At 60.2% G+C, this 14,775-nt stretch overlaps 1 protein-coding gene across 1 annotated transcript in view; it reads right to left on the bottom strand.

The window, feature by feature from the left end:
- The window catches only part of ITPR3 (inositol 1,4,5-trisphosphate receptor type 3), a 75,962-nt gene extending 61,671 nt beyond the window's left edge, over nucleotides 1-14,291 (bottom strand). The window contains exon 1 of the mRNA XM_066278140.1: nucleotides 13,899-14,291. Coding sequence (XP_066134237.1) covers nucleotides 13,899-13,987 — 89 coding nt within the window. The 5' untranslated portion in view covers nucleotides 13,988-14,291. The remainder of the gene's footprint in view (nucleotides 1-13,898) is intronic.
- Between the last annotated feature and the right edge of the window lie 484 nt (nucleotides 14,292-14,775).

Below are 14,775 nucleotides of genomic sequence, written 5' to 3'. Positions count from 1 at the left end.
GTGAGAGAAGGGGAGATAGAGAGATAGACTTCCGCATGTGCCCCAACCGGGATCCACCTGGCAACCCTCATCTGGGGTGGTCCTGACAGCCTACAGTGCCCCTCATGCCCAGCCCACGCTAGTTCCCTGCCAAACCCCAGGCGTAGGAGACCTCCATTCATTCACCCACCCTCAGCCCCTCCTCTCCTCCTCTGTGAAGACAGCCTTGGCCAGCGCCCTCCCTCCCCCGTGTTCCCACAGTCCTAGTCGTGGCCTCTCCTGCGGCCACGTCTCTTTCTACTGCAACTACTTCCTGTGTCTGCCCTGAGTTCCTTGAAGGCCGGGCCCTGTGCTATCATCCCCTTTGGCATTAGCGGGACTTTGCACAATACGGTCCCTCGCAATAGTAACAGCAAGCAGGGTTTTTTCGTTTCTGATGGTTTCATACACGGTCATTTAGTTGTACGTGCAATCTGCAGGCCCAGACACCGGAGCACGGGGAGGTCAGACGCTCTGGCCAGGGACACAAGGCCACCAAGCAGCAGGACCGGCGGGTTCCGAAGCCAGGCTGTGTGGCCCCAGAGCAGCCACTGCGCAGGGGAACCGTGTGGGGCCTCACAGTGGGAGGGCAGCTTGATCTGTGAGGACACTCCTGGTCTCCCTCCGTCTCCCTGACCTCCGGCATGGGCTGTCCCCAGCTCTCTGTCCCCTTCTCCATCTGCACTCAGGCCACACCCATGGGTGCAAAGTACCAGTTCAGCTCATCGATGACTCTCACATCTCCCTCCCCACCATGCCTCCCCTGCCCAAGTCCGCTGGAATTCGGAGATCTCCCACCTACACGCCGCCTTTCCACCTGGTCCTGACATCCACGGGCATCACAAACTCAGGAGCTAAACGAACCTCCTGGTCTTCCATCGAACTATGCTCCTCCTCGAGTCCTCCCCATCCCAGTTCATCCCTCCTCACTGGGGCCAGAAGCCCTGGACCAGGCTCCCTGGAGCAGCCCTTAGCTCCTCCCTTCCCCTCACCCTTCACCCCTCACCCCTACTCTGCCAAGAAAGGCCACAGGCGCTACAAGATACAGGCTACAGGCGGGCGGAGGAACCACCCTCTTATCACTGTCCCCACCACCCGCCCAGGCCCCACCAGCCCTGGCCTGGACTTCTGCACTGCCTCTTCCTGCCAACCCCCCCCTCCCCGCCTGCTCCCCACACAGCAGCAGAGGGGTCTCTTGAACAGGGAAGTCCAATCAGGGCAGTTCTCTGCTCAGAACTCAACACCACTCACATCAGGCTGAAACTCACAAGGGCCTGAAAAGCCCCTCGCTTTCCTCTCTGACCTCATCTCCTCCCCCCTGCGCCCTCCCCCGCCCACTCTGCTCCAGCCACAGCCCTGCCCCAGGCCCCCCAATCTGGCCTGGACCTCCAGCTGGCACTGCCTCTTCCCTCCGCCCCCCAGATAACCTGGGGGCTCCCTCCCTCCACTCCTGATCTTCTCTCAAATGCCCCCAAGACACCCTCCCTTCCCTCCTTTTCAACACTTCCCATTGCCCTTTCCCATTCTCCTTCTCCACCAACCGCCTCCCTGGTCTCCACAGCGCCTCTCACCACCCCGCCTGGTCTACATTGTCCTCATTTATTTTGGTCACTGTCACCACGACCTCATAGGACAGAAGATGCCTGAGGACAAGGATGCGTCAGGTTTGCTCCCTGCTGTGTCCCCGGCACCGAGACCACCGCCTGGCACAGGCAGGACAGGCACATGTGAGCTACACATTGAGTCAATTAACTCATCTTACTAGATGCTGAGGGAAGTACGGGAGAAGCAAAAGAGGCCCTGGCTGGGTAGCTCGGTGGGTGAGAGCGTCGTCCCCATACACCAAGGCTGCGGGTTCCATCCCTGGTCAGGGCACATAAGAATCAACCAAAGAATGCATACATTGATGTTTTTCTCTCTCTTTTTTCTTCCTTTCTCTCTCTCTTTCTCTCTAATAAATAATTGTGTTAATTAAAAAGAAGAAGAAGAAGAGCCTGACCAGGCAGTGGCACAGTGGATAGAGCATCAGACTGGGATGCAGAGGACTCAGGTTCGAAACCCCTAGGTCACCAGCTTGAGCGCAGGCTCATCCGGTTTGAGCAAGGCTCGCCAGCTTGAGCCCAAGGTCACTGGCTTGAGCAAGGGGTCACTGGCTTTGCTGTAGCCCCCCCCCCCCCCGTCAAGGCACATGTGAGAAAGCAATCAATTAACAACCAAGGTGCCACCGTAAAGAATTGATGCTTCTCATTTCTCTCCCTGCCTTTCTGTCTGTTCCTATCTGTCCGTCTCTCTGTCTCTGTCACACACAAAAAATAATAATAATAATAATAAGCAAAAGACAAGATCCCTGCCTCAGGGGAATTTAAATCTCTCTGGGAAGACAAGCCACATACTCAGAAAAAGTGCATAATCTAAGAAAATAAGCACTGGTGCCAACTGGCGGTACCAGCTGTGGATTCCGTGGGAACTCAGGCAAGGGAGAGGGCAGAACCTGGCCAATCGGCAAAGGTGTGAAGGAACAGGCAGGAGGTGGGCAGAGCCCTGAATAATTCATTAACTTTCCTGTAAGACATCAGTGAATCAGATCGGCTGGTTGTATCTCAGCAATGCCCTAAGGGGAGGGGACCTAGGAAGATAAATTCTGGCGGGGGAGGTGAGAGGGCGCCCGCCAGGGCCTGGGACCCAGCACTGCTGGGGGTGCCGGACGGCCACAGGGCAGCGCGCCACAGTCCCCGTCGTGACCAGTGACCGGTGACCGGTGACCAAGGCCTTGGGGAGGCCCCTCCTCAGAGAGGCCCGGTCAGAGCAGAAAGAACCCCAGCCCCGCCAGCTCCCTCCCCTGGGAACTCCTGTCAGGCTCACACGTGCAGGAAAAAGACATGCAAATTCAGACGCCTGGCTTGCTTTCTGCCCCCTGGCACAAATCCACCTGGCCCAGCTGTGGAGATGTCCATCTGTCCCCACCCACTCTGGCACAGCTTCCTAAGCCCCTCCCCGGGGCCCACGGGTTTAGGAAGCATTTGGGGGAGAACAAGCTGAAGCCACTTAGAGAAAGGGAGGGCGGCAGGAGGAGACTTTCAGGAGAGGCTGGGAACATCCCAGGCCTGAAGCAGGACGGAGAGAGGACAGAAATGGCCTGGATGAGGGGCCAGAACAGAGAGGCAAGCCAGGCAGGGTCCCCCTCCCCCACCCTACCCCAGGTATCAGGAAAACAAGGTGTCCGTGGATGGGACTCTCAGAGGTTCCTCCTGGCTCTGACATTCCACGCCCAGCCCCCCATCTGAGGGCCCCCCCCCCCGACATTCCACACCCAGCCCCCCACCTGAGGGCAGGGGACTAGCAGAATCTCCATCACCTGGGAACTCCGGGCTCCAGTCTGCACCCTCCCAACGGAATTTGCACTCATCATTTTTTTTTTTAACAGAGAGAGTCAGAGAGAGGGACAGATAGGGACGGACAGACAGACAGGAACGGAGAGAGATGAGAAGCATCAATCATCAGTTTTTCGTCGCGACACCTTAGTTGTTCATTGATTGCTTTCTCATATGTGCCTTCAGCAGACCAAGTAACCCCTTGCTAGAGCCAGCGACCTTGGGTCCAAGCTGGTGAGCTTTGCTCAAACCAGATGAGCCCGCGCTCAAGCTGGCGACCTCGGGGTCTCAAACCTGGGTCCTCCACATCCCAGTCGGACACTCTATCCACTGAGCCACCTCCTGGTCAGGCACACTCCTCATCTCTTCATTTTTCTTTTCTTTTTTTTTTTTTTTTTTAAGATTTTGTTCATTTTAGAGAGAGAGAAAGGGGGGAGAAGCAGGAAGCATCAACTCCCATATGTGCCTTGACCAGTTAAGTCTAGGGTTTCGAACTGGCGACCTAAGCATTCCAGGTCGACATTTTATCCACAGGTCAAGCTCCTCGACTCTTTATTCCATCTGGTGCTTAGGGCAGCCCACGACCCAGCCTGTAGGACAAGAAGGTAGCCAGCTGCTGGAGGCCGAGGGCCGCAAATGTCCCCAAATGCCCCAGCAAAGCCTCCCCGGCAAAGCCTCCCCGCCATTCCTCTGTACACACTCCTAGGGCTGGGGCTTCCCACGGAGGTGCTATCCCGCGTGGGAGGGGTGGAGTGGGCGGGAGGGGTGTTGTGCGAAGCCATTAACCGATAAGCAGGAAAGCCCTTATCAGATGGGCAACCTGTATCCAGAGGGAGGCCCGAGAGCGGAGACTCCAGACGGGTAAGTTTTGATGGAGGGGGAACTTCCAGTGGATAGAGCGCCCGCGCCCCCGCCCCTACCCCGCCCCCAACAACCAAGCGAAACTCGCCGCCCCAAGTGCAGGCATCCCCTCGGCCTGCCAACGACTGCAAGTTGCAGCCAGGCTGCTGAGCCCGGGCCAGGCGCGCCCCGAACCGGGCGGGAAACAAGCAGCCTGCACCAGGCTTTCCTGCGCTCCCGCGCGGCCCCCGGGACGGGGGACCCCTGCCCACCTGGTGGCACACGGGTTCTGAGCAGTAGCTTCCCCACTCAATGAGGGCATCTGTGTTTATTAAACCTGCTCCTCCCAGGTGTTGCGTGTGCACCTGGCGCTATAACCAGAGCCATGCTGGGGGGTGGGAGGACGTGGTCTCTTTCCTTCACAGTCTCCCCCCTTCCACTCCAGAGCGCCTCTGCCTCCGCCCAAGGTCCCGGGAAGGGCCTACTCCCACCCTCGGCCAGCTCACCTGTCTCCCCCTCCCATTTCCCCATGGGAGCCCCGCCCAGTCTGGCCCCGTCCAAGGCTGAGCTTATGCTTACACTCCCGCAGCGTCCCAGCCCATTCCCACCAGGCGCGACCTCATCTGCAGGCACGGGGCTCCCCAGCCTCCATCCCATGCGAACAACTGCTCCTCGGATGGGAGGAATGCGTTCTAATTTATACACCATTTTTACATCCTACCGGCACGCACCCTTCTTGTGTGAGTTTCACAGAGGAGAGGGCCCCGGGGCCACATATACACACAACCCAGGCCCCTAATCATTCAAAAAACAGCTTCGCTGGAGCAAATTATGTGCTGGGTGTGGTTCCCGCCCTCAAGAAACTATTACCCACCACCAGCACAGGTGCCCTGAGGACAGGAGGCATGTCCTACCCCCTTGCACCCCACCCCCTGCAGGACTCTCAGAGGAGCTGGTTGACAACTCTGCTCCCCAAGGGCGTGGAGGAGGCTGCTGTCCCCCAAATGTCCGTGGGATCAGCACCTCGGTCTGAGGGCGACAGGAAGGTAGATGTATGCAGGGTGGACTTTGAGATCCAGGAGGGAGTCGTGGAAAAGGCAGTGGGGTGGGTCAGTGCTGCCTCGAAAGATTAGATAAGGAGGAAGAAGGAGGCGCTAGGAGTGGGGTGCGTGGCTATCGGAGGGGCCTGAATCAGAGCTTGCACCTGCCAGTCCCGCAGCTGAGCTGCCGCTGGAGGGGGAATCACAGACTGCGTCAATGGCGGAGGGACCCTAGAGAGCCCCTCCGCACCCCAGCTCAGACCCTGAGGCTTGGAGAGGGAAACTGAGGAGTGCAGTGCATCCCTGAGAGCAGCAGCCAGCCCCAGACCCCAGGTGTCCTGACGCCAAGCCTAGGGCACTGGCCACCACCAACCCCCACCCCCCCACCCCGAGATCTAGGCCAGATCCAAGAAAGGCCACGCCCTCTGCAGGCACGGTCTGAACACAGGCATTGGCTGGTGGTGGACGGGCCTTGGCGTCCCCTTCTCCGGGAAACCCAAAGCCACGCCCCCCAGGTGGGAGTGCGAAGGAAGGCTGAGTGAGACAGGAACCCAGGTTCACTGGCCTGGCTGGTCAGAGAAGAGAAACAGACTCCTGCAGCCGTGCGCAAACATCGGTTTACTTAACCTCTGCTATCTTTCTTTACCGAGGAGGACCCACCCTGCGCCGCTTCAAGACGCACATCCCCCCCCCCCCCCCCCCGCAGAGCGCCCAAACCAGAGAGGACAGAGAGCCACCCACTCAGAGAACCCCAAGAGTCTTGCCAGTAAGGACTGGAGGTGACAAAAATGATTAAACGTGGCCCAATAAAATAAAGCCCCCGGGCTAGCGCGCGAGGCTCCAGGACTCGGCCTCGAGGCATGGATTTCTGACTCTCAGGATTGGCTGGGCTCTGGCAAGTCCTGGGGCCTCAACAGGGCTGCTGGGAACATAAGGCAATGTATCCGTTGGGCCCAGGAGAAGAGGGACAGGGAGCAGGAGAGACCAGGAGGAAGGCTGAGACAGGGAAGGGGTACAGCCAGGGGCCACCCGGTCAGCCCTCGCCTCACCCAGCAGCGCCTCGGGGCCTGGCTCTCTCCTGCTCCCCATAACCAGGACCTGGACGCCTGTCCCCAGGGAGGGAGGCTCGCCCCACCCAGCTCCAGGCCCCCCAGCGCTTCCTAGCAAAAGCAGCCTGACAAATCCAGGGACAGTCTGCAGCACAACCAGCCTGTCTCAGGAACTCAGTGTCACGGTGGGGAGGAAAGCGGCAGGTTCAGGACACTTTTCCAGTAACGAGACTTCAGAGACACGAGAATTCAGTGTAACACGTGCAGCTTGATTGGATCCTCAATGAAAGGGCAGTGGCCCCAAAGACGGAGGACAACGGGGCGCGTCTGACTGTGGACTGGGCACTGGATGCTGTTAGGAATTTATGAACTGGTGTGATGACTAACACTACTGTGGGAACACAGAAACACATCCTTATTTCTATGTGTAATAAAGTATGTAGGGGTACAGCAAAATGTGGACAATTACTAAGTCTAAGATGTGGACCTACGAGTGTTCTAAATGGTTCCCTCTCTACTCCTCCTGAACCACATTCGTGCCTCAGGCTGGTGGCAACAGGCCGCAGTGACAGCAAAGGCCAGAGCCACCAACAGTAAGAGCCCTGCGAATTCCCCCGCAGGTAGAAGCGGCATCTCTGAGACCCGGGCTCCCTCCTCCCTCCCAGGACCGGTATCACCCGGTTCTGGACCCACCCCCTGGAGGGAACGGCTCCACCACAGGCAGGAGGGAAGGGGTGACAGCTGGCTGGCTGACAGTGATTTGCAAACCAAACCAGCACAGGTGTCTCCAGAGCACCTGCCACTGACTCCTGGCTGAGATTTAGGATCCCTGCCTCTCCTGGCTCTGCCCACCTGCCAGCCAGAAAGGTACCCAACAGACCTTCACACAGCACTGTGGTTACCCTGCTCCTCCACTGGGTCCCTGCAAGGAGCCCCCCGTCCGTCTGCCCAAGTGGAAGGCCCCTGAGGTGTGTCCCCACCCAGCCCCAGCCGGTGGCACCCTGGGCTCGCTGCCCTGTGGGCCATGCCCAGCCTCCCTCCTGCACCCGCAAATCACTGGTGTGAGTGGCCCTCCGGCCTCCACCCTGGAGACCCCTGCTATGTGACCCGGGTCCCATAACCTCATTGAGCCAGGGGTAACAGTGCCACTCCTGACATGACCAGCACGACACCCTCAGGGGGGGCTCAAGGTTCACATGAGGGACTTACTGGAGGCTGGGGCTCCCTTCCCTTCCCTCCCCTTCCCTCCCCCAGGCCCCTCGTCCAGGGAGGAGCCCCTAGCTCCACACAGAGAGAGGTAGAACAACAGCAGGCCCGGGGGGGGGGGGGGGACCGCAGGGACTCCAGACATGTAATCATGTAATCTAAACCCCGAAACCTTCCCCTAAACTGAGAGCAGAAAGCTGGTGTGGCCCCACCCTAAAATTCAGCACATCACATCACCCCACCCCCCCAATCCCAGCCACCGCCCCACCCACACCACAGGCCCACGGGGCCACGCCAGGAGGGGACGTGGGGTCAGGAATGTAGGGCAGGGCAGAGGGAGCAAGTGGCTCCAGCAGGATTCTTGAGGCCAAAGAGTGGGGGGGAGTCTTGCACAGCCCGGGTCCCTGGAGCCCCAGAGCGGAACCCTGGGGCTGAGTCTGTCCCCACAGGGCCCCCTCTCTCCACTGCCCCCAACCTCAGGGACAGAGGCTGGTCTTACTCCTCACGGCCCCTGGTACAAGACTCTCAAACTGCGACAGGCGGTGGGCCACACACACACACCCCCCCGGGGCACAGGGTCCCCACCGTGGCACCTTCACCACCAGAGAAACACGGAGAGCTAGAGAGAGCCTGTGAGGTGCCAACGTTCCCTCGCTTTGATCTCGGAATTCCACTTCTAGGAATCCGTCCCCAGAGAACACACGGACAGGCAAGCGGCGGGGCATGTCCGGACGAGGATGCTCCGTGCCCACGGTCTGTCTGCAAGGGCGAGAACAGAGCCGCAGCCTGAATGCCCCACGTTAGAGTCGCTGAAATAAACCCAGGGGCACTTTGCATGCGTGGGACGCCATGCAGCCCCAGCAGTGCTGTGCCAGCATGGGGCACGAGGCTGTGTCTTCCCCGAAAAAGACAGGATGTGAGGACCTATGTGAGGTTTCCCATCACTTTTTTTGTTTGTTTTGTTTTGTATTTTTCTGAAGTGAGAAGCGGGGAGGCAGACAGACTCCTGCATGCGCCCGACCAGGATCCACCCGGCATGCCCACCAGGGGGCGATACTCTGCCCATCTGGGGCGTTGCTCTGTTGCAACCAGAGCCGTTCTAGCACCTGAGGCAGAGGCCATAGAGCCATCCTCAGTGCCCAGGCCAACTTTGCTCCAATGGAGCCTTCACTGCAGGAGGGGAAGAGAGAGACAGAGAGGAAGGAGAGGGGGAGGGGTGGAGAAGCAGATGGGCGCCTCTCCTGTGTGCCCTTGCCGGGAATCGAACCCGGGACTTCCACATGCGGGGCCAACGCTCTACCGCTGAGTCAGCTGGCTGGGGCCTAGGTTTTGCATCACTTTGTAAATGTTTATTTGTGTAAGTACAAAGGCGAGAAGGTCCGCCTACAGGATGTGAATATAAATCAGTGGGTCTGCAGATCATTTTCACTTGAGTTTTAAAGGTTTATTCCATCGAGCCTATATTGTATATTAATCAGGAAAAAAAATAGGTATTTTCAAAAGAAAGTAGTTGCCTGTATTGGCCCAAGAACAGGGTAAAGCCAACATCTCAGTCCAGGGAAATCACAAACTGAACAGAAAGCCAAAGGCAGGTCTGAAACCTGCCCTGGAGGAAGGTGGTCGTAGAGAGGGTGGTGCCCACTCTGGAACTACCTGGTCTCGGAGACTGGAGGCTCAGAAGGCTCTCACAAACCACCTCTCCCAACTCCTCTGTGCAGACTAGAACCGTCTGGAACGCTGTCTCGGTTACTATTGATTCCCTAGTGACTAGAACAGGGTCCGGCACATAGCAGGTGCTCAGTAAGTGTTTGCTGAATGACTTAATGAAATCTGTGAAAGGCTAAAAGACTCTGTGGACCAAGAAAGAGGCAAGGCAGACCCAACAGGTAGGCTTCCTCACAGCTTGTCAGTCTAGAGGACCCTCAGATTAGGGAGCCCCCCCTTACATAAAGATCACCTGAGCTGCCTTTCTTTTTTTGAGAGAGAGAGAAAGAGGCAGGTAGGGGGAGAGAGATGAGAAGCATCAACTCATATTTGCTTCACTTTAGTTGTTCATTGATTGCTTCTCATACATGCCTTGACCAGGGGGTTCAAGCCAAGCCAGAGACCCCTGGCTCAAGCCAGAGACCTTGGGCTCAAGCCAGCAACCCTGGGATCATGTCGATGATATTGTGCTCAAGCTGACAACCCAGTACTGTCTAGCCCATGACCTTGAGGTTTCAAACCTGGGTCCTCAGCGTCCCAGGTCGAAGCTTTATCCATACACCACCACCTGGTCAGGTCTGACCAACTTCTAAACAACCCGACCCTCACACCCAGCTCTAGAAAAGTTGGTACAGTTGGTCTGACATGGGACGTGGAATATATACTTTTTAAATATCCCCAGGAGATTCTCAGAGACAAACAAAGCACCTTAGCACAACCGGGCGGAAGGAAACACACTCTCAGAAAGCAGGGCCTTGCTAAACTCATCCTGAGAGTTAGTGACTAAAACAGGCGAGCCGTGGACCAGAGGCCCCCACCCCGCTGACCTGGGGCCTCCTCCACACCCGTCGACCTTCCGTGCCACTGAGTCAGCTCTGACCCGTGCACACCCTACGAGGGAGCGATGTCCACACCGTCCCACCACCAGCAGCCCTGCGCAGCTCCTGCGGACTCACGCGCGTGGCTTTCCGGGAGCCGGCCCGTCTCCTCTGGGGTCCCCCTCGTTCCCTGCTGCCTGCCATCTCCCCAGCATTCCCGGCTTCTCCAAAGAACCCCGCCACCTCCGCGTTTCCTCCTGACCACCAGGGCCAACCCTCCTGGGGAAGTGGGTCAGGCTGCAAGGGGCCAGGGAACCCCAACTGGGAGGCCCCTTATGACACTATTCGCTGTGATCACCCAGCCCTGGGGGATACAGGTCCAGGGGTCCTAAGAGTCCCCACAGGGTGCTTCAGCACCGAGGCGTGGCGTGGGTGGGCAGAGGCACTGGGACAAGCGTTGGGAGCTCAGCTCCGAGAACAGTTCTCCTACACGACCCTGCATTCTGGGGGCCACTCCTCTGAGCACTCAGAAGACATCTTCAAGGCACCAGCTGTGAGAGTGGGAGGGGGCCACGCTGCACACGCAGGGCCGTTCCCCGCAGTCCCTGGCCAGCAGCCACATTACACCCTCCACCTTTCACTGGCCGGCGTCCCCGTCAGCCACTCCAGCCGGGGCCTCTGCTGCCTCCCACTCCGGGCGAGGGGTGAGGCGGTGGCCCTGGCCACGCTTTCCTGCCGAGAGCAGGCGTGGGCCTGCTTTCTCTTCCCGGCCAAGGTCTCAACCTGCTCCACTATCCACGCCCCAGACCTCTCCTGTCCTCCCTCCTGATAGTTAATGTACAATCTTCACCGGGAGCTCTAATTATCCAGGCGGATCTAATTGGCCTTTTTCACTTGGCCCTGCCAGGGCCCAGCTGAAATCTGAAGGCTGTCCCAGACTCCCTCCCCCAACACTTCCCTCTCCCCACCGCCCAGCGGAGCCAGGCCCTCTGCCATCCAAGGCCACCGCTGTCTCCAACAATCCGTTTCACCCAGCCCTTACCAGGCACCTCTTGGACAACAAACACTGGGCTAGCCTGGGAACTCAGTCAAATCAGCCTCCCGGGTTCACCGACATGGACACCCCCAGCCAGGGTGGCGGGGAAAAGGGGGCCACCAGAGTTAAGGATGGAGGTAGAAAGATCCTGGCAGGGACGCAGCAAGAGCAGAGAATCTCTTAGGAGAAATGCTTGTCGCCCTTCAAGGCACCAAATCCCCTGGGGACCAGCATCAGACTGTGATTCTGTTTCTTCTAACAAGCATCTAGGCGGTGCTCCTGTGGCTGGACCACAGACTGGACTTGAAGTAGCAATGACTGACAGTGCTTAGAAACATTCTTTCATCCACTCGAAGTTCTGAGAAGTCGGGACACACAGCTCAGTCGTCTGACACCGAGTCCCCGGTGCCCAGCGCAGTGCCTCTGGACACGCTGAGTGGACGCACGGTGTAATCAATCAGTTAACCCTGGCAAAGTGCCCAGCATTAGGTGACCATAGAAAGAAACCTCCAACTAAACAGAAAACAACACAATTAACACCACAAAGGAGTTTATGCAAAGCAGTGCAAAGCACAAAGGAAAAGGGGATAATTCTGCTGGTGTGTGTGTGTGTGTGTGTTGAGGGGGTGGGGGGGGTGGATCTCTCAAAAGAGGCCACTTTGTACTAGGTCTTAGAGGGTGGGTCAGATTTACCCAGGTGGAGACTGGCTAAAGGGCGGGCAGCGCAGGGGCAAAGGTGAAGAGACAGTGCCTGGGCGGTAGGTTCCAGGACCCGGGAACAGCGCGGTGCGCCTGGAAGGGTGTCCGAGGCAGAGGTGAAAGAAACCGGAGTGAAGCTGGGACCAGCAGACACCGGTGCTAGAATGCCAGGACGGGAGGGCGGGTGGGCGTCCATCAGGGCAAAGTCAGGGACTCTGAGAGGCGTCTGCACAGGGTACCCACACCCTGGAGCACAGGGGCTCTCGGAAGTCCCCAGGTCGGGCCCAGGCTCAAAGGGGTCTGGGGGAAGCAGCTTCCTGGGCCGGAAGAGCCAAGGTGAGAGGGAGGGGTCGGAAGCAGCAAGAGGATCCCGCGGGAGGGATCAGGCCTGCAGGGAGGGCAGAGATGTTCCCCTGGGCTGTGCTGGCTCTCACAGGTGCTCACAGCCTCCCGCTGCGTGCTCAGCCCTGAGCCAGGCACAAAGCCCCGGAGAAAAGGTCACTTCCCCAAAGCCTCCAGCCCATTCAGACACTAGGACCTGAACGGGGCTTCCACCCTCTGCCCCATACCCCCTCCCCCGCAGCCCGCACCCCCTCTCCTCTCCTCGGCACTGTCAGAGGCGTTGGTCAGGTGTTTACTGTGTGTCTACGAGTGAGCAGGCCCCGGTCTCTAGCAGCAGCCCTGATCTGAGGGGCAGCCAGGGCCTGGTCGCTGCTGGGGGGCTGGGGGGGGGGGGCGCAAACCCAGCTGTGCCTCTCTCCCCATCCTCAGGGAAACTGAGCAAGAGAGCTAAGGTCCAGTGGGGGAGGGAGGGAGTGGGAGAGTCCGGGAGGGGGAGAATCCTGGAGGGGCCGAGACCAGGAGAGCAGGGTCTGCCCGCACTCCCAGTCAGTCCCCTCGGGGCAGACCCACCCCTCTGACCCCACAGGTCCTGTCACATTCCCTCTGCTGCCGGACCAAACTCCCAACAACCCTGGGAGACACCCAGGGAGCCAGGTGACTCCCACCTCCCAGCTCAGGGAGAGACAGGCCGTGTCCAGAGCCAGCCCTGGGCTGAGGGTGCTGGGGCTGCCCTCCAAACCCCCCAGAGAGGAGGCCCCTGCGGGCTGGCTGGCGTCCAGAGGAGCAGGGTCCGCAGAGGGGGCTGGGTTTGTCCTAAAGGAGCTGGGGGTGGTAGGGAGGATGAGACAGCTGAACATAGGTCCCCGACTAAAAACGGGATGAAGGGTGGCAGGCCCTGCCCTAGGGCCTGTCTGGAGAGGTAGGTGGAGAATCCACTCCATCCCGACCCCCACTCCCACCCCCGCCACTCCCCCAGGGCTCCTCTGAGAAGTACCCACTCCCTCTGCCCAATTCCTCTCCCGCCCCTGCACCTCCCTGCTTCAGGCCTGGCTCCGACCAGAGACTTGAATTGATTCCCTGCTTTTCCAGCCCAGACCCTGGGGGGTGACGGCCAGAATTAATTAATATTTGTAAAGTGCTCCCAAGATCCTGGGATCACGGACCCAGGGGCGCCAGAGGAGCCGTGCAGGAAATTGACAGGGAGAGGCGGAGAGAAGGGGGGCGGCCGCCAGGACCCGGGACGCCTGGGAGCAGAGGGCTGAGCAGACACTCCTGCGGAAGAGGGGCAGGGCCGGGGAGAGCGCTACGAGGGGAAGGTGCAGCCTCTCCAAGATGCGATAGGTCCCTAACCAGAGGATTCCAGACTGCAGGCTGAACCTGCCCACCGCACCCCCCTTCTGCTCCACCCCCCAGAGCCAATCACGTCCAGCCCGGATGCCTTTCCCCAACTCAGGCCTTGGGCAACCACCTGCCCCCACCCCGGGACCACCTGCAAAGGAAGTCTCTCCGCCCAGTCTGAGGACAGGCGAGCGCGCCGGGGTGGAGGCTTCGAGGAGGAGGGCGCCTCCTGCCAACGGCGGCAGGGCACCGACTCCTACCTGGGCAAACATTTAACTTCCTTTCTCTGAAAGGAGGAGACTGGTCGTTCCCCTGTTCCTTGAAGCTAGGGACGTCCGGGTCCTCGGTTGGGGGGGGGGCGGAGGCAGGACGCAGGCAACTGGTGCCAGAGCCCACGGCGCTCCCTCCCCGCCCGCGCCCCCCTCGAACTCACTCACCCCAAAGTGCTGATGAAGCCATTGACCGAGCCTTCGGCGTAGAGAGAGACGATGTCTCCGATGTGAAGAAAGCTGGACATCTCGCTCATGGCTGCGGCCCTCGGGGGAGCCGGGGCGGTGGGGGCGCCCGGGGGCGCGAGGCGAGGCGAGGCGTGGAGGACGGAGACGACCGGGAGGTTGGGTGGGGAGGGGCGCGTGCCCACCTCGGAGCAGAGCGCCCGGCGCGGCCGGGGCGGGCTCGCGGCCCCCGGAGCGGAAGGCGGCGCGCCTTGGCCAGGAGCCGGCGGTGGCGACCGGGTGGAGAGGTGCCCGCGTCTCGGCGCGCCCGCCGCCGGACCGCCCGCCGACCCGGCCCGCGCCTACCTGCAGCGTTGAGGGAGCAGGAAGTCTGGGGCCGCCACACACACATGCAAATTCCGCCCGGGAGGCGGGGAAACCACACCCCGGCCACCCCCCCAGCGCCCCGCGCGGCCCGCCCCCGGCACCCACGTGCGCCGGCCCGCCTCCCGCGCCCTGCGCCCCTGGCGCATCCGGGCTTGGCCTCTCGGACGCCGAGCGAGTCGCCTGGCTGGCGGGACTCCGAGGAGTCCTGGGTTCCAGCAGGCTCCGTGGGACGGAGTTCCAGCTCCAGAAAGTCCCCAAACAGACTCGCGGAGCCGCCAGCCCGGGAGGCCCAGCCTCTGTGGAAGCTGTCTGCCCTCTAGGTTCCCTGGACCGTCTACTTTTCCGTCCTCGAGTCACTGAGAGCCAGTGCGGGCGCCACCTCGAGCCGCGCGCGGGGGACCCGGGTGCGCCCTGGCCGCGGCTGCCCTGAGGCCACCGCGCCGTCCTCGCGCCGGGCCGAGCGTCCTCTCGCACCCAGAGGCGCTCCCGTTCC

The sequence above is a fragment of the Saccopteryx bilineata genome, chromosome 1, assembly GCF_036850765.1.
Source record: "Saccopteryx bilineata isolate mSacBil1 chromosome 1, mSacBil1_pri_phased_curated, whole genome shotgun sequence".
NCBI classification, from domain to species: Eukaryota; Metazoa; Chordata; class Mammalia; order Chiroptera; family Emballonuridae; genus Saccopteryx; species Saccopteryx bilineata.
The sequence above is the reverse complement of the archived record's forward strand: the minus strand, read 5'-3'. Positions and strand labels throughout refer to the sequence as shown.